The sequence below is a fragment of the Primulina huaijiensis genome, chromosome 4 (genome assembly GCF_012295235.1).
Source record: "Primulina huaijiensis isolate GDHJ02 chromosome 4, ASM1229523v2, whole genome shotgun sequence".
NCBI lineage: Eukaryota > Viridiplantae > Streptophyta > Magnoliopsida > Lamiales > Gesneriaceae > Primulina > Primulina huaijiensis.
This window is the reverse complement of record NC_133309.1, coordinates 2960589-2981163: the sequence shown is the minus strand read 5'-3', so window position 1 is coordinate 2981163 and position 20575 is coordinate 2960589. Positions and strand designations below refer to the sequence as shown.

At 35.8% G+C, this 20575-nt stretch overlaps 2 protein-coding genes and 1 pseudogene across 2 annotated transcripts; 2 read left to right on the top strand and 1 right to left on the bottom strand.

The window, feature by feature from the left end:
- The first annotated feature begins 1722 nt into the window (after positions 1-1722).
- Positions 1723-2840, top strand: LOC140975231 (uncharacterized). The gene is made up of 3 exons (XM_073438821.1): positions 1723-1994; positions 2093-2164; positions 2242-2840. The coding sequence occupies exons 1-3, from the start codon at positions 1830-1832 to the stop codon at positions 2305-2307; spliced, it is 303 nt and encodes a 100-aa protein (XP_073294922.1). The 5' UTR covers positions 1723-1829; the 3' UTR covers positions 2308-2840.
- LOC140975878 (cysteine protease RD19A-like) lies at positions 2693-4550 on the top strand (annotated as a pseudogene).
- A 745-nt stretch (positions 4551-5295) lies between these two features.
- LOC140975229 (coatomer subunit alpha-1-like) lies at positions 5296-11083 on the bottom strand. Its single transcript, XM_073438820.1, has 3 exons — positions 10664-11083; positions 9326-9820; positions 5296-8580 (listed from the first exon to the last, which is right to left on the bottom strand). Exons 1-3 carry the CDS (start codon positions 10869-10871, stop codon positions 5642-5644), a joined length of 3642 nt encoding a protein of 1213 aa, XP_073294921.1. The 5' UTR covers positions 10872-11083; the 3' UTR covers positions 5296-5641.
- Positions 11084-20575: the final 9492 nt, after the last annotated feature.

Here is a 20575-nt window from a genome sequence, read left to right as displayed (position 1 = left end):
CTATATCAAGGAGATGATCATAGTAGCTAGGATTCGGATAGGCCTCCGTCTCTATTTATTATATATATCATCATCGAGGTTATTCAATTTTCATCTTCTTCGTAGAATCGGAAGATAGAAATATTCATATCTACTCAAATATCTTATTAACACATACAATTGTATTTTTAAAAATTTGAGTTATTTCGATTAAACTATGCATATTTACAAAATTATTAACAGTATGATTTTATATCTTCTGTCATCGTATTCATTAATTATATTCATATTCATCCACATCCTTGTCGAGTATTCAAGTTTTATTACCATCTACATAACCGTCAAATGACTAGATATTCATACGCTACCCAAATATCTTTTTATCACTTACAATTTCATTTTTCATATTTAAATTATTTCGATGAAAATATACATAAAATTAAAGATAAAAATTAACAAAATAACTATAAAAAAAGAATTGACAAATATTATAAATAGTTAATCCAACATCATTATCCTACATAATTAGGCCCTAATGGAATCAAAGAACCAACCTACAATAACCAAAAGATTCCCGAATCCATTGCTTTATTCAAGGAGGCTGATTTCTTCATCGGAATAATCACGCAGGGTTATTAGCACAAATTTTTTTTATAAACAAAATCGAGATTTCACAGAAGTAGTAGTATATATAATTTCTCCTAAAAAAAATTACTAACGATTTTTTTATTTAATTTTTTTATGGGTTGTTACAGCTAGTTTTTGAACTTTCAATAATATTTTCATCAAATTATTTTTTTCATAAACAAAACTAAAATTATAATTAGAGAAAATTATTATATACTAAGTATTAAATTGAAAAGTAGTATGAAAATATTTAATAAAAAATAAAATATATTATTAATAAAACAAACATTGTAAAATAGCAGTGTTCTAAAAAACGGTAGGCAGTAAGCTGCCGCCAAGGGCCTAGCCACTTAGGTGCCCGCATAGGCGCCTAGGCAATTTTTCTTTTTAAGTTAAATATCTAATTCTTGTTTTTCATGTCCATATTTATCTACTAATTCATTTATATTGGATGCAAACTCAAAATCAAAGACATATTCTTGCTCTTTACCTGGTACAAATTGATTGACAAATATATCAAATTTTTTTTTAAAAAAAATATGTGTATTAAATTAGGCGGTGACTAGATGGCCTGCGCCTTTTATACACGGTAAAATAGTCGTTATAAAATAAAAATGTTATAAAATAAAACATGTTAGTAAGTGGACACTGAAAACAAGGTCATCATTGATTTTCTTGCTATAAATATCAAGTTTGCTCAAATTTAAAACATTCATTCACATATATATCTTGCCCACACCATTTCTACAACATTTTCTCTTGCCTACCTAACTTTTTCCTCACCCACCTGCTGACTTTAGCATTGAAGTGGCCACGCAGGACATCTCTCCGACGTCCATTCACATGGTTATCTTCGTGTTTACTGGTCACTATTGATTTTTCTAGGAAGAAAAAGCCTCTAGTTTGGACACATCTCACTAGGCTGTCATTTCTTATAATTTTCACAACCCGACCCGGTAAAATTGCTAACGTATCTCGTACTTATGTTCATCCGATCATATATAATGAAAAATAATATATTTAACATAAAAATATAATATTTTTTAATGAATAATCCGTCTAACACAATCGGTTTGATAAAAGTTATTGAGATATTTGTTTAAGCCAATTCCATTAAAAAAATTTATTGCAAAAAATGCTTTAAAATCTTCTCAATATTCCCAACACCGATTTCAAGAAATCACTGCCTGGAAAGCCGGTATAATATCTCAAGAATCCTCGGAATGGCGAGCGGTTGGAGGAGAGGGTTTGGGAACGTCAGATCCTTCGTCGGCAATTCCCTGGGAGGATTGAGGGGAACCAGCAGTTTAGCCTCTTGGGTTGTGGCCGGAACACTAGCTTATTTCCTCTGGGTCCGCCCTTCGCAGCAGCTCAAAAGGGAACAGCAGGCATGCGCCATATTCTCTATCAAAGTCTCCTTATTAGTTATTACTTAATTCGTTTCATTTCATTTTGTGTATTGAGAAATTTGAATGTGATGCGCCAGGAGAGGGCGGCGGCGGCGGCTTCAGACCCTTACCGATATGTTGAGAAACGGAAACCAATTCCGGATGCTCAGGTACTCTATTGGACTTTATAAACCTTGATTTTATTGGAATTAAAAATTTATGGGTGTGTATATTCATACTTGAGCAGGAAACTGGATTGGTGTATGGCAGTAAAAACGGGGCGAAAATTTCTGAGGGAAGTTCCAGGTCATGAATAACTTTGTTGTGTCGAAATTCTTGTGGTTTTTTGTCGGGCAAACGAGATATGTTTGTTATCTGTGTGTGTCTTTTGGCTAGAACAAGATATGCCAGCAATTAGAGTCGGAATTGAGAAGATATTGTCGGCACTGGTTCTTACTATCAACGGCTATCGATTGCGACACTGAAGTAGTTTTTCTATACGTGTGTAGTTATGTTTCTCTTACCAATACACTTGTATCAGCAAAAAGATTTTAATCTCGCAGCTGTTGTTTATACAAGGAGTTCTAATAAAATGATGGAACAAAATTCAGCGGTTAAGCTCTTTACCTTTGTTTTTCTTGAAGAATAAATTTCACTGGGAATCTGTGGATAATTGATACTCTTCAAATCCTATCTAAATGAATTTTGGTGATGAGGGTACTTATATTTGGCTTAGTTTATCTATCTTTCCATGAAACTTCTGCAGGGAATATGAATTTATTTTGTTGTTGTTTGGGTCTTCTAGATTCATATAAGAAAGCTGGTTTATTCATGACTGAAATTATATATATATATAAAAAAGGTGCTTAATGATATTGCTTTCAATTCCCCGTTATTTAATTCTCAAAAAAAAAAAAATCCCTGTTAATTGTGAAGACGTCTACGTCATGAGCCACTACAAGTTCCAGGTCAGTAGTAATTTTGTTGGGTCAAAAAATCAAGTTCAGGGAGTTGGAAGGAGCAAACTTCCTGGTGACAGAAGTGCTCATCAGTCTCAGCGAGCAGCAGCTAGTGGATTCTGATCATTAGGTTTGTAGTGTTTTAAGTCTCAACTTAAATGCTTCCCTGATCACGACTAATTGCTGTGATTTGCTTGATACATATGCAGTGCGATCCAGAAGAATATGACGGGTGTGATGCTGGGTGTAATGGGGGATTAATGAACCACGCCTTTGAGTACACTCTCAAGGTTGGTGAGCTTCAAACAGAGAAAGACCATCCTTATTCCGGATGAGATGGTGCCTGCAAATTTAATAAGAACGGGATTGTTGCGTCTGTGTCAAACTTCGGAGTGGTCTCCATAGATGATCAAATTGCTGCGAAATTGGTGAAATATGGTCCTCTTGCAGGTAATCGTATGTATGAAAATTAGCATGTGGCAATATCCGTGTATCATACACTGTTGGAGATATTAAAACATATGTGGGTAGTGTATAAAAGTAATGCAAGACCCATACATCACGTGATGGTGTATTGGATGATTACTTCAGGTTCTATTTTGCATAATACTGAGCCAAGGTATTGGATACACATATGTGGCGTAACATGAGGTGAGCGGTATTGGATGCACATATGTGGCGTAACATGAGGTGAGCGGTGAATGTCAACCACTCAAATATAATAACAAAACCTTTAACTGCATATGTGATTCACGAGTTACATGCTCAATGAATCACGAGTTCATTGCTTCAATCTATAATCGGAAATGCGACAAAGACCTCAAAGAAATTCCATTTGGTACTGATTTGAAGGCAATCCATAGTCCATAGTCCATACCAGTCGAAGACTCGAAGTCAATAAAATGTAACTTCTCGTGTTGAGACTTGGTACTCAAATGGGGTGTTGGTTTATATTTTTGAAATACTGGTGAGAAATATGCCGTATCTGTCGAGTGCGTATTTTATATTTATTAATGAATTATGTGCCTTAGTCAAAGAATAATCTGAAATTTGAAACCCAATCCAATATATGTTCTCTGGTGCACAGTTGGAATCAATGAAGCTTGATGCAAACATACATGGAGTCTTGTGTCCATACATTTGTACAAAGAGGTTGGATCACGGTGTTGTATTGGTTGGATATGGTTCTACTGGGTACCCTTCTATTCATTTCAAGGAGATGCCTTACTGGATCACAAAGAATTCGTGGGGGGCTAACTGAGGAGAGGATGGATAATACAAAATCCGCAGAGGTCATAATGTGTGTGGGTTAGAGTCGATGGTTTCAACTGTAAGTGCAGCCCATACTGCATCGAATTGAGTTGTGAAATTATTAGTATTACCGAAGTAGTTGTGTGTATTATAAGTGCATGTATGTATCGTCGCCTATGCTTAGCAACAGCCATACGCCATCTCTTTGAGCTCTTATGAACCATAGCCTAAATGAGGGTATACTGGGATTTGTGACTTGTTTTTATTGATGTTTGTACACATGTTGCATTGGATAAGACTACGTTTTATGTCAAGAAAATATGTGTTTTTTTTTTTGTGTACTGGGAAGTATATGCTTTTGGGATCAATTTTATTTTGCATCTTGATTGTCTTATCAAACATGAGAGTTGCTTCAAAGTTACTTAAAAATGTGAGTGGGTAGGTGATAGTCTAATTGTATCGATGAAACTCGGCAAGACTGAACTTCTTGTCCAGTAACCGTTCTTTCGTTAAGAGTTCCGTGAGTCAAATCTTCTAGTGGAATTCTTATGGAGTCGAAGAATTTCACCGTCTTCAAATTTCTATAAAACTGTCATAAACACATTTTATTTCACCTACATGATGATGTCGTATATATGTTCATTTTGTGGCTTTGTTATATCTGCTTAAATCGTTGGCACACTGATTCATCAAAAATAGTGGAAGTCCTGACTGACTTATCACAAGAATTAAATTTTAAAACGAATAACAAATTTACTTATATAAAAAATATTATTAAATTATATATGAATAGATAGATATTCTTGTGAAATATGGATGATGACTAGAGACAGATTATCTAAAATTCTAAGAAAAATTATATAATAATAAATATTCTAAAGAAACGACGAAAAATTAAATTTAGCGTAGCGATTATGTTACGATTATGTTAAAAAGTATTATTGATATTTTGGAAAAACAATTAAAAATGAGGTATTTATATTTAATTTTATTTTACAATCACATTCAGCAACATACTGCTAATAAATCAAGACAAGCCAAATTAAAAGGCATAGAAAAATGAATTGATACCAAAAAAAAAGACTATTACATCTTCAAAAATAACATTCAAGATCAACATACTAAATAAAGTTTGCCACATTTAGGCATCATTTCACACACGGAATGGTCCAAATTTTTTTTTTTTAAAAAAAGGCATACGTAATTTTATTACAACGAAAATTTAAAAATCATGAAAACAAAAAGGAGTGAAAGAGGGGAGGGGGGGTGGGGTGGGGTGGGGTGGTTTGATCAAAGTGATTACAAGATGAAAACAAGTATAGGACATAATATATGAATCCGAGTCTGAAATTCCTACCTCTTCGTTCGTCCTGATGGAACCCGTCCTTCGGCCGAATGCTTTTGTAGTTCAAACAAGAAATCGCGACTCGTGTTGAATCATCTTTGTGTAGGAGAACAGCGTAAGCCGGATGCATCAGATCCGACCACGGCAAGGTCACAAACAGTGCAAAGCTGACCTTCCTGAGATGGGCCGAAGTGCGTGCTGCAGTAGGGGCAAGTTATGTCTCTCTGGCCTCGGTATATGGGGACATACGTGGCTCCACACAACACGAATGGGTTTCTGAAATCGTAATTCAGCTGTGTAGCGTCTTTCATATTCCTTCCGGCAGCCTGCAGAACCTGTCGAGCGGTTCGAGCTTGGTTTTCGTTACTTGGGTTGGTTTCCAGAAGTCGATTGGCAAAGTTGGCAGCAGTGCTCAGATTCTGGGCCTTGTAGCAAACAGTCATGGCATTCAATAATGCGAGTCTTGTGTGGGGAAGCTGGAGGTTGCAGTGGGTGAAATAGGCAGCAAGTTCCTGCTGACGAACCGGGTCGTCCTTCAATTCCCTCCTCTGAAGCTCCATCTTCAAACCCAAAACATACTCCTTCACTATGACAATCAACTCCTTAACTTCGTCCACTTCTCTCCGCGTTTCAACCACAATCAGTGGGATTGTGTGAAGAATAGATTGAAAAAGTTTAAGAGCTTCAGAAAACTTTCCAGCAGTCGTAGACTTGTAACCAGCCTTGAGCTTCTCATCTAATTGAGAGAAATTAAACACAAGTGCAGGGGGGGACCGCACATTGGGACTTGCTGACTCGTTCCAACCTCTTTCCACCGCCACTGGTATCACCGGAGCCGAGGAGAAGGCCCGTAGGTAAGTGTGACTGCCCATGTGAATGTCAATAAAAAGAGACTTCAAAGGAGAGAAATTCCTTATCCCTAACTGACGGCTCAATAGGCGCATTGCTGTGTCAAAGTCCCCCGCAGCAGCATGTTCAGCGGCAAGGGACGATCTTTGGGCCCAAATCTGGCCTACGGGAATACCAGGGGTTGGGGCAACAAATACAGAAGAACGTGCATGTGGAGCTGTTCTTGGAGTGTCAGCATCAGCAGGCAGATCCAAGTCCTCCAGACCCCATCCTCCTTCTTCATTCTCCTCCTTCTCATCATCCTCCAACAATGCGTTTATGTCCCCATTCTGCATATTGTCCACCTCACCGATATCCAAGCCCTCGCCCCAATCAGCATCTGCGGCTTCTTCATATTCCTCATGTACATTTTTGACAGTATCATCAAGGCCGCCTTCAAAAATTCCTTTACTGACCATTAACAATGGCCAATCACCAGCACATAAGACCGGACTCGGGGGTGTTAACAGTTCGGCTTTCCCAGGTAAAGAAGGAACATTATCCCCAAGTTCCCCAGCTATATCCTCCGCAATGTCATTGAGCCCATGGACTTTGGCTGTGACATAGGCAAGAGGTAGATGACCAGCATTTTTCAGAATCTTAACTCGCTCCTGCACATCACCAAGATATAGTGCATCATGGAACTGGCCCATAACATCGTTCTTGACCTCAGCAATCCTCATCATTTTGGACAATTTTTCAAGATTACCAGTTATCAGATAATGAAATGACAGCCTACCAAAGTTTTTGGTCTTTTGGTATGCGTATTCAACAATCCCAGCATTTCCCTGACGAAGGGCCTCCACCCCTAGCCTGTACCAGTGGTCTTTCTCATCAATCTTCTTAGCAGATTCAAGGGCTTTTTCGATGTTACCGCTTTCAAGGGCTAAGTTAAATCGAGTTCTTTCATCCTTCACAAAATAAAGAGCAACTTGTGGGAATCCCTTTTGCTGCAGATAAGCAATCATGGCCTGTCCACATAGTTCAGAATTTTTTATCATGCTCATCACTTGATCATATCTCTTCCCAAGCAGGGATAACTTAAAGATATATTCTGTTGAATCTATAATGATAGGACGGTTCTTCCCCTCTCTGTCCAGGCAAAATACAGTGTTCCCATATATTTTTGTAATATATACAGGCACATCCAACGTCTTGATAATTCCACTGTCCCCATTTGGAAGACAATACTTGATATGTGTGAGTGTAGTATAGATGAAGACACCATTATCATCCCATGATCCACTCTTGACACGAATGGTCTCATGAAGAGTACAGCGGTGCTCGAGCTTTTTATCAGCAATAACAATAGAGTGCTTGCTCAACAAAGCAACAGTGTCCATCTCCGGAGACCAGACCACGTACCTAACAAATGGAGTTTGAAGATCTCCAAGAACATTCCTTTGTTGAAGATCAAAGATCACAACCCTGTCCTCAGCCCTGCAGAGAAGATTTCCAGTGCCCGCATAGAATATAGCATCAGTAGCAATAGGAAGAACACTCTTTTTCACTATTTCATTTTTCAGGTTCTTGACCAAGACCTGATTGCTGCTCTTCTCCAGCACAGCAAACCTATTTCGAGCCACAAAAACTGCTGATCCTCCAACACCTCTTTTTGCCTCTTGACCTGTGTCACCTCTTCCAGAGCTGTCTTTAGGAACAACGTAGAGTTCATATGATCCCCCATCCACATCAGAGCAAATCAATACAGCATTCTCGGTAGGACTGTAAGAAAGAGTTCGAGGCCCTTGATTTAAACTATTAGAACCAGGTCGGCGAATTGGTATCAGCTGAGTATCTTTCTGAGATGAATACTCAAAGGACCGTAGAAACCGATCCTTGAAATAGAAGACTGAATCACCACTAACGGAAAAGGCAGGGCGCTCTCTCTCCAACTTAAAAACAATCATGCCACTATCATGACCAGCAGCCAGAAGATTCATCTCAGGATGGGCTGAAAGAATCCAGAATCTATCATGTTCCCTACGAAAAGTCTGTAGACCGGTTCTTTTTGTAGCATCCCAAACTCTGATGCTCTTGTCCTCTGAGTTGGAGACAATGATATCTTGTCTTGAATGGAACAAAACACATGACACATTGTTCATGTGCCCTCTCAATGTATCCACCTCCCAAGCTTTAGTATCTGAAGACAAAACAAATCAAATATCAGCTACTGAATATTCACAAACCAAAACATCTACGCAACTATAAGGCTGTATGCAATACTTGAGAAATAAATTCCAGGTCATACAAACCATAACTGATAAGAGAAAGTTCGCATTCATGTGCTGATACATTCAAGTAAAGCTACATACAATTTCTTGATCCCTGTGGAAGGAACAAAAATCTCATGATCTACAAATAAAATATTGAGGCTTGAAGTGGATGGTTAAAAGCATCTGACCAGATGATAAGCTTTCTCCCAATTGGACACAAGCTAAATTAGTCGCTAAATTAGTGGCTAATTTAGCTTATATCATCTACTCGTCCAAACTAATCTTCCTTACCTCTTTCCCAATCTCTCGTTAAATAGACAACATTTAGGTCATTAACCTCTTTCACCGACTTTATAATATAAATTAACGCTTCATTCAGATCTTCAAAGATTACAATCATCCTACAACTACTAAATTACGTAAAGGAAGCTGAAGCGATCAGAAACCTAAACATTGTTTTATAGGGAAAGGAGAAAATTTTGAGGTATGCAAAAGTAGACTTCAAGAAATATTGTGATCCGCCTTTTTTATAATAAAAAGTGTTCACCCATCATCACAGTTAAATTTAACTTTACACACTGTTGCATAAATTTGTGATGAATTTCAGAAAACAGTATATATTTTTTTAAATAGTGTCCGAAAGCTATATCAAGGAAAATCACTTTAGCATACCATTCATGCGCCAGATTTTCACCTGGCGGTCATCTGCTCCGGAAACAATCAGAGGGAGAGTGGGATGGAAGGAAGCCCAGTTCACCCCTCTATCATGGCCTTCTAAGACATACTTGACAACAGCATCAACACCACCAAAGAAGTCTGTGTTCATTTGAGACAATCGCAATATGTCATCAGCAGGAGATACTGTTTTTTTCCTCAAGGCACCGATATCCCAAACACGTACTGTCTGATCCAAGGAGGCAGACACAACCAAGTCTTCTTTGTGGTGAAATGATGCACACATTACATAATGGTTGTGCCCAGTCAATACAGAAATGCAAGTTCGTGACTGCCAATTCCATATTCTAATAGTTTGATCATCACTAGCGCTTACAATCCAGGGATACTCGTGATGAAATTGAACAGTCCGGATATAATCAAGATGACCCAGAAGGGTAAATAGACACCTGTGCAATTTATAATTCCACACCTTGATCTTGTAATCATCACCTGCAAAGATAGATGCATCTTAATTCCAACACATAAATAGCTACAGGAAATATAGTCTATCGCCTTCCAAAAGTCACTGATCAAAAAATTTTGTTCTCGACAAGATCAGAATAGCCATTTCCCAGATCAAATGCAGCAATTAATTCAATGTTCTAAAATAATCAGATGATGAGAAAGTGGCGAATCAGAAAAATGTTTAAACAAAGTTATCCAAGGTAACAAAAATACATCAGATGTCAACAAAGTGACGCAGACGAATTTTTGGTTATCAAAGTCTACCCACGCCATGGTCATATCATGTGCTGAAGACAATTAAACTTTAAATTTGTCAAACAACAACAAGAAGATGACAAGATTTACAAAAATCATGATTCTCCTTCTCTGGCGAGCCGAATTGTCTAAAGTTAAACCAAGATCCATGATCCATCAATCATCTAAGTTATCTAAGCCGCAGATTGCAGCGTGTCCACATTACAAGTCGTTGTGTAATGTATACTAACCAGGGCATCGATAAAATTCTAATCTTCAAGAGGCCGAGACTCTCTGAATCACGAAAACAACTAAACATAGCTTTGAAAACCAAAATTAGAAATAATTGATAACCCAATCCACTTAAAGAATTACATACAAATGAACATTACACATATTCAAAATTATATAAAAAAAATCACTGAATCTGAAGCCAATCCCTCATGCAGAACAAGTCTAATAGTAACCAACTAAAACAAAACAGCAGATCCAGCTCATAAAACAGTGTCAATTCCACCAAAAGACACATAATTACACCAAACCAAGCAGAAATCACAGTGAAAATACAAATTCCAAGAAAGGGATAAATCAGACCTCCGGACACGAAAAGCGGCTGCGTCTTATGAAAATGGACGCCACGGACGGGTCCATCGTGCTCGTCAAACCGATCGATGAGGGTGCCCATCCGGTAATCCCAGAGCTGGATCACTCCGCTGTGGAGACTAGCCAAGATCCATGGCCTCTTGCTGTGGAAGCTCAGGCCTTTTACTCTATTACTCTTCGTCTCGAACTTCGTCAGCATTTTCTTTGTACAATCCTTGTCCCACAAAAAATCCACACACACCGGAACAAGATCTCAATCCAATCGAAAAATTCGAAACCCCAATTGGGATTCACGATCTGAAATCGATTCAGATCTGTGAAGAAATCGAGCCTTCTTCCTCGAATCGAAGAGGTAGGGGGTGTAGTTTAACGCAGTGTAGGGAAGAAAATTGTAATGTGATGGGATACGAGAGTGGACAGATTTATTTATATAAATTTTTTCTCAAATTAAATATAAATAGTTCACTAAAAATATTAAATGTGGACTAATTTTAGACATTTGATTTAATTTCTTTTACTTTTTTGTAATTATATTATTTTAAGACTAATAAATATTTTTTTTAAAAAATAATTCATTTAAAATAAAGGGGTAATAAAATATGAGTTATTTAATTATATTAAATTTTAGAAATAAACTTTTATGCTAAGTAAGTTTATTAAATTTTTGAAAATGTTCTTAAAATCTTTTTGCTATAATAAAGATGCATATTTCTACTCATTAGCTTAAATGTGACATGTTGTCTTTCATTACATTGGAGGGGTGACATCATTTGTGTCGTTTTTGTCAAAAGTAAAGACTTAAATTTAAAATTTAGTTGGAGAAAAAAATTAATAGCATGGGCGTGTCCGACACGAGAATGTACCAAATATGAAATCTCACTTCAAAACAAGTAAGATAAATCTCGAATCGTTTATTAGTTTCGATTCTCAATACAATTAAATAGTTAAATAAAAGTTAAAGCATTATATATAAAGCTAAGAAAAACGGTTGGGATAGAAAATAAATTTATAANTTCGGGAATGTACTGCCTTTGGTCCGGATTTGCTCAATAGTCAGCCCATCCTGTCTCAACATAATCCTCACATGTTCAAACCACACAATCACATGCATTTAAAATTACATTAAAAATGATTTTTGCTTTTAAATCAAATGTATCTACATCATTATTAAACCTTAAAAATACTTTTTGTTCATAACATAAAATTTTCCTCATAAATATTTTGTGAAGTTTGTTCATTGAAAGTGAATCATCTATTTGATTGATCAATCTATAAACAGTAGCACCAGCTGGCAGAGTTTAACGACCTCGTTATCGTCGAATCCCTCTAACCATCATATGGTAAGTTCACCGTTCCCGTTATCAACAAATCTATTATCCATGTGAGATCCTCGTCCCCATTCTCGACGGTTTTCCCCATTTTCATTGCGAGTTCGCCGCCCCATTTTCGATGGATTTCTCACTACCTCTTAGTAACAGTCAATTCACATTCCACAAAATATTTTTTATTTTTCCTTTCATTTAAATAAATCATATAATAAACATACTTCGACGCTTCCATATAATTTTATATACATTTAAAAAAAGACATTTTCGGTCCGTGTCCTAGGCACGGACCTCGTGCATATACAAACAAAACAGGTTGAGCAAATTGAGCAGTTTTGTTTGAAAAATCATATTTCCTTCATTTCTCACTCAACAATTTCAAATTTACTATTCAATCGAAGATAACACCGAGTACTACAAATCTTCAGTTGACTACATTTCTAGGAAACGAACCTATAAATCGCAGTAACCAAAAGAACAGAAGATGATGAGTTGACACGTAAAATTTTCGTACATATTGAGCAGTTCTACAGGAAACACCATATCACCATTGTTTCTCTCTATAAATAGCAGTAATCAAATGAATAGAGGATGAAGGGTTGACACATAAAATTTTCGCACAGATTGAGCAGTTCTACGAGAAAAACCTTATCTCTTTTGTTTTTCACTCAAAAATTTTGAGTTTATAATTCAATCGAATATAACACCGCGTAATAAAAATCATTAGTTGACACCATTTCAAGAAAATGAACCTATAAATCACATAATTTTAAATGACATAAGATGGGTTGACGCGTAAAATTTTCGCACATATTGAGTAGTTCTACTAGAAAAACTATATCTTCTTTGTTTCTCACTCAAAATTTTCGAATTTACTATCCAATAGAAGGAAACACCAAGCAATACAAATAATAATATTTCCAGAAAATGAAATGTTGTGTGCGTTAATTGTCCCTGCTAGAAGAGCGATCGAACATGGTGCTTGAACTGCTGTGCGGTTTAAAAGATTTGAGTTGTACCATTATCACTAGCTATAGCTTTTGGTAAAGCGACAAGCGCTCGGTCTTACAATTGGTATCAGAGCCAAGATCACGAGTTCGATTTCCATTGATTGCAAGGAGTGTAATTATTGAGAGGGAGATTGTAAGGTTCAATAATTGTCCCTACTGGAAGAGCGATTGAACCAAAATTATTTGAACTGTTGTGCGGTTTAAAATATTTGAGTTGCACCATTACCACCCGCTATAGCTTTTGGTAAAGCGGTAAGTGATCGGTCCTACATGAACTATAAATCGCAGTAATCAAATGAACAAAGGATGATAGGTTGACAAGTAAAGTTTTCGTACAGATTGAGAAGTTCTATGAGAAAAACCATATCTCCTTTGTGTCTCACTCCAAAATATTGTATTTACTGTCCAATCAAAGATAATACCGTGTACTACAAATCATAAGTTGACATCATTACCAGAAAATGAACATATAAATCACATAGTTTAAAATAACAAAGAGTAAAATTTAAAACTTGCTGAAATTATTAGATTTTTGGATTCTTTAAACTTCCTTGCCCAAACACGTGGCTAGAAATCATTTTCATGCAAGACACCAATAACACACATAATATGATTTGAATGGTGCAAAAAGAATGGTTTAGAACGTGTATTTGCGTTAAAAACGCTCGAAATTCGAATACTGGGGAAAAGGAGTGGAAAGCACGATCGGGAGATGACTTTTCTTCCCTTTCCTCTCTATAAATTGATGTTTTCTACTGATTTTTGTGCAGCTAGGTCTCGGCTGCTGCTGCCGCTAGAAACCCTAGGTTTTCTATTTTTTTTAAAACAAGTCTCCCCTCATGGGTTTAGGGTTAGGAGTCTTTTTAAGCTTAGTACAAATAGGCCTTAATTAATCATCTCAATTCTATTTATTTAGGATCATTAAGCCGAATAAAATCTGGATGTCATTTTAAAATATCAAAATTTTTGAATTTATGGTGCAAATTTCCAAAAAGTCCCATACTTTTTCGAAATTCAATTTTTATAGTGAAATAATTATCGACTTTTAAATAAATACTAAATCTATACAAATTAGAAAGTTCCTCCTCTAAATAAAATATTTTTGAGCCTATTAATAATAAGAAAAATAATTTTTTTAAAAAATATTTTATCACAATCGTCTCCGATCTCCTTCCCTCGGCCAAACATCGCATATTCGCCTGAAAATCCTCAGTTTCAATAAAATAACAAAATTTCAAACATAAACATATAATTACTCCCAAATAATATAAATTATTTATTTAGATCATTTATTTAAATTATTTTAGTGCATTTAATATTTTTAAGCATGTGGTTTGCGTGAACAGATTTCAGACATTACAAATTCAATCTAAATAGTTTGAGTAGTAAGACTTCTTACTTTCAATTACACAAATTTCATAGAGAATTTAGGCTAACCGGAACAGGTTGACTTCTTTTCTTCCCTTTTTTTTGTCAACACCAAAAGGCTTAAGGTAGACAAGAACATATGTTACCTGAGAACTGATGTTAATCTTGTCATTAAAGTTTGCTTGAACTTCCTCTATCTTTGTGCAAATTTGAAGTTATTAACTTGGAATTTTCCACTAAGATGAGTAGCAGTGGGTATCTAGGCCTATTGATATGCTCCAGACGATTAAATATGTCAATCATACCCCTAGATAGATCTGACACTTCACTGAGCATTTTATATTTGAAGGATTCTAAGGCTTCCTTGGTATCTAGATTGCTTCTTTTTAGAACAGTTATAGAAGAAGAGATAGCAGTGAGACTTGAGTTGATCTGATCCAAAATTGTTTTATCAGTTAAGTATGAATCATAGAAGGATGATTTTATTCTTGGTAGTTCTTTGGATGTAGTAACTGTTAGTCCAATAGCATGATTGCTAGAAGGCCATGCTTGTTCGATCATTAAGACTCTTGATTCAGCTCGTTCCTCTTCAGTTTGACTAATTTGTTCTTCATGTTTTGGATTATCTTGCTCAGTCATTGAAATCCCAACTATTTCCTGTAAAATTCCTCGAACAAAAGTAGCTTCATCATATTCAATCATAAGCACGTCATCATATATGATGATTTTTGCATTAAAGATCTCTACCTCAATTTTCTCGGTCAAAAGAGGTGTAGAAAGTAGTTCGCTCAAAAACACTTCGTCATCATCATTATCTTGTTGTTGTTGTGCAATGGATTGTACAATTTTCTCAATGTTGGCTAGAGTGATCTTTTTTAGGTGGAGAGGTGATAAGATCTGACTGTGTGGGCAGTTTGGCTTCCTTGGAATTAGTATCAGTCGGTTTCTCAGAGATAGAATGAACTAAAGATTCACCCACTTTCTGCTCCTTGGCATACACTGGCTCAAACAATTTTTGATCATTCTCCCAAAAATTGACATTTATCTATAGAGAGACTAGGTCCATATCTAGTGGACTTATCACATCTATATTGATGGATCTTGTGCTCGGCATCTTTGAGGTGATTTCAACACAATAAATCAATGGGCTGTAATAGCTCGTGTTCTAAGAATGTTTGCGGTCCGTGTCCTAGGCACGGACCCCGTGCATATACAAATAAAACAGGTTTAGCAAATTGAGCAGTTTTGCTAGAAAAATCATATCTCTTTCATTTCTCACTCAACAATTTCAAATTTACTATCCAATCAAAGATAACGCCAAGTACTACAAATCTTTAGTTGACTACATTTCTATAAAGTGAATATATAAATCGCAGTAATCAAAAGAACATAAGGTGATGGGTTGATACATAAAATTTTTGTACATATTGAGCAATTCTACTGGAAACACCATATCACCATTGTCTCACTTAAAAATTTCGAATTTACTAGTCAGTCGAAGATAACACAAGTAATACAAATCATCAATTGACAACATTTCTAGAAAATGAAATATAAATTGCAGTAATAAAATGAATAGATAATTGAGGGTTGATATATAAAATTTTAGCACAGATTGAGCATTTCTACGAGAAAAACCTTATCTCCTTCGTTTCTCACTCAAAAATTTTGAGTTTACTATCCAATCAAAGATTACACCGCGTAATAAAAATCATCAGTTGACACCATTTCAAGGAAATGAAAATATAAATCACATAATTTTAAATGACATAAGATGGGTTGACGCGTAAAATTTTCGCACATATTGAGTAGTTCTACTAGAAAAACCATATCTCCTTTGTTTCTTACTCAAAATTTCGAATTTACTGTCCAATCGAAAGTAACACCAAGTATAACATTTCCAGAAAATGAAATGTTGTGTGTATTAATTGTCCCTGCTAGAAGAGCGATCGAACCATGATTCTTGAACTGCTGTGCGGTTTAAAAGATTTGAGTTGTACCATTATCACCAGCTATAGCTTTTGGTAAAGCGGCAAGCGCTCGGTCTTACAATTGGTATCAGAGCCAAGATCATGAGTTCGATTCCAATTGATTGCAAGGAGTGTATTTACTGTCCAATCAAAGATAATACCGTGTACTACAAATCATAAGTTGACATCATTACCAGAAAATGAACATATAAATCACATAGTTTAAAATAACAAAGAGTAAAATTTAAAACTTGCTGAAATTATTAGATTTTTGGATTCTTTAAACTTCCTTGCCCAAACACGTGGCTAGAAATCATTTTCATGCAAGACACCAATAACACACATAATATGATTTGAATGGTGCAAAAAGAATGGTTTAGAACATGTATTTGCGTTAAAAACGCTCGAAATTCGAATATTGGGGAAAAGGAGTGGAAAGCACGATCGGGAGATGACTTTTCTTCCCTTTCCTCTCTATAAATTGATGTTTTCCACTGATTTTTGTGCAGCTAGGTCTCGGCTGCTGCCACTAGAAACCCTAGGTTATATCTTTTTTTTAAAAAAAAAAATCCCGTACTTTTTTCGAAATTCGATTTTTATAGTGAAATAATTATCGAATTTTAAATAAATACTAAATCTATACAATTTATAAAGTTCCTCCTCTAATAAAATATTTTTGAGCCTCTTAATAATAAGAAAAATAATTTTTTTTAAAAAAAATATTTTATCGCAGTCGTCTCCGGTCTCTTTCCCTCGGCCAAACATCGGATATTCGCCTGAAAATCCTCAATTTCAATAAAATAACAAAATTTCAAATATAAACATATAATTACTTCCAAATAATATAAATTATTTATTTAGATTATTTTAGTACATTTAATATTTTTTAAGCATGTGGTTTGTGTGAACAGATTTCAGACAGTACAAATTCAATCTAAATAGTTTGAGTAGTAAGATTTCTTACTTTCAATTACACATTTTCACAGAGAATTTAGGCTAACCGGAACATGTTGACTTCTTTTCTTCTTTTTTTAATCAACACCAGAAGGCTTAAGGTAGGTAAGAACAGATGCTAACTGAGAACTGATGTTAATCTTGTCATTAAAATTTGCTTAAACTTCCTCTATCTTGGTGCAAATTTGAAGTTATTGACTTGGAATTTTCCAGTAAGATGAGTAGCAGTGGCTATCTAGGCCTGTTTGATATGCTCGAGACGATTAAATATGTGAATCATACCCCTAGATAGATCTGACACTTCTTTGAGCATTTTATATTTGAAGCATTCTAAGGCTTCCTCGGTATTTAGATTGCTTCTTTTTAGAACAGTTATAGAAGAAGAGATAGCAGTGAGACTTGAGCTGATCTGATCCAAAGTTGTTTTATCAGTTAAGTCTGAATCATGGGAGTATGACTTTATTCTTGGTAGTTCTTTGGATCTAGTAACTATTAGTCCAATAGCATGATTGCTAGAAGACCATGCTTGTTCGATAATTACGATTTTTGATTCAGCTCGTTCCTTTTTCAGTCTGACTAATTTGTTCTTCAGGTTTTGGATTGTCTTGCTCAGTCATTGCAATCTCAACTATTTCCTATAAAATTCCCCGAACAAAAGTAGCTTCATCATATTCAATCATAAGCACATCCTCATATATGATGATTTTGCATTAAAGATCTATGCCTCAGTTTTCTCGGTCAAAAGAAGTGTAGAAAGTAGTTCGCTCAAAAACACTTCGTCTTCATCATCATCTTGTTGTTTTTGTGCAATGGATTGTACAATTTTCTCACTGTTGGCTAGAGTGATCTTTTTTAGAGGTGGAGATGTGATAGGATCTGACTGGATGGGCAGTTTGGTTTCCTTGGAATTAGTATCAGTCGGCTTCTCAGAGATAGAATGAATTAAATATCCACCCACTTTCTGCTCCTTGGCATCCACTGGCTCAAAAAATTTGTGATCATTCTCCCAAAATTTGACATTTATCTACAGAGAGACTAGGTCCATATCTAGTGGACTTGTCACATCTATATCATCACATGATTTTGGGCAAGAAAGATCATAATTGGATATTTTTTTAGCACAAAATGTAGTCAGCATTTGAATCTTTAAAAGCTTCAGGAGATAATCTCGTCTTTGAAGAGCTTTTTTTATGACCACAGTCTTGACTTGTTGTAGAACAACTTTTTCTAAGGCTATGTACCTCTTCAGCACATCCTTTTTGTTTTTGTTTTGTTTTGTTTTGTTTTTTTTTTCATTTTTGATGTCAGGATGAATGTCCTTAATTCCACTCATTCATCAAATAATTTGATCTTTTCTTCAGCGAATTCATTTACTTCATCCAGTAGCAGGTCTATTTGAGTCTTGATAGGTAATATTGATTCTGAGACATGAATTTCGTCTATCTTAGCTTTTCTTTTCCCCAAGGTCCTAACCCGGTGGATTGAATGAAATCTCGAATGATTACTCTTTTTGTTGGTCTTCGAGGAGGTAGAGCTGTTGGCATACTGATTTTTCCAGGTGGAGCTACCACTTCTATCAGTTTCAGTTTTTTGGCTGGCTGGTCTGTATCCTTGGCCACTTGTATCTGAGAGATAGGTACAGCCTTGATTGGTGTAGGCATTAATCTGATTTTTGTTGTTCTGGACTTTTTCAGAAGAGGAGAAAGAGTTATTACCTCAGAGTCACTAGAGTGTAGAATCAGTTTCTTCTTTGGCTTGGGCCTAGTTACCTTACTTTCCTTTTTATCAACTGGTTTCTTTTCAGTAGCCAGATATTTTCCGATTTCTTTCTTGATGACCATCATCCCAGCAGAAGAGATATTCAGTGCTTGATCTTTAGGTCTGAGAGAAAAGGATGTTTGGTACAGTGAGAGCTTTGAACTTATGCAAAATTACAAAGTTTCTCTGTAAGGCTTCTGAGCATTCAAACATTATGCTCAAGGGGATGGCGAATCCAACTAATTGCTTCTCCATTTGAATCATCACCTTGAGAATCTAAAGCAGGATGACTGTCCAGTTAACTTTGAGTCATGTGGCAATAGCTGTCATCACCAAAAAAAATTATGTAGTGTAGGCATCAAAAGAGCACGTCTTCGCTAGAATTGGCTTGGTCAAAACGTCAGCCAGAAGTTGATACTCCAACTTCATCTTTTTCTTCTTCTCAGAGGTCCTGATACTATCACCAGATGCAAAAAAATTCAGCTTCATAGCCCCAACTACTTGATGAGGTACTAAAGAGGAGTCAGTTAGCCCTTCAGTAGGCAACTGAAATAGTTCAGAGAAATAATCATGCTCGATTATCAGATTATCCACTCCCAGAGACAACATTATCTACCCATATTCAGTTACTATCTCTCTTGCGTAGAAAATTTTCAGTTCTTCCACATAGAGATGTCCAATGAAGAACTAAGAAAAGTCCTGAGTCCAGATGACTCAACAACTCTTTAGACTTGAGAGACAACAACATTTTTCATAGAATAAATTAATTTGAAATCGATTGCAAGAACGTTCATGACATAGGAAGTAGTTGCTGGAGCAACCATATCTGAAATAAGTTCGTCGAGCTAGAAATTTGTCATAATTTTGCTGGTTCGCCATATTAGAGTCTGACCCCTCTTTTCTTTTTATGTTGTAGTTGTTTTTTATGCCATAGAGTTGGGTTGTTATTGAGAGTTCCCAGGTATATGTGTGTGTATTATATCATCGAGTCATATATTTTCCATGAGATGTCATGTGTAGCTATACTGTTACTTGTAGATGTTTTGGATTGATAGTTGTGTGATCGAGCCTTGTCGGCTCTGCATGTGTTAGTCATAGCCAGTGCGGCTGTAGGTTTGTGAATTTATGTTATGAATTTATTTCGAGTATATGAATATTGTTTGTGTTGTTTGAAAATTTTTGGGATGTCCTACTTACGGGGAGGTCATACCGAAATTTATGTTGGCCCGAAAAGGAATTTTTTTAATCGCTTTCGCAGTTTACATTAACGAATCTTGGTTGTTTGGTAATTAAACGCTAATCAGGAGCACAAGTCTCCCACAAGAAATCATTATTATAAAGAGAATGTTATTTATACTCCAAAAACGGTTAATAAAACTCTATACTATCTTTTTATTATATTATTGGACAAAGTTATCGATTATTTATGACTTTCTTTATAGAAAACAAAATCTTGATTGACATTTCAAATTTATATTTTGCATCAACAATTAAAAATATCATGTCTAAATCATTAAT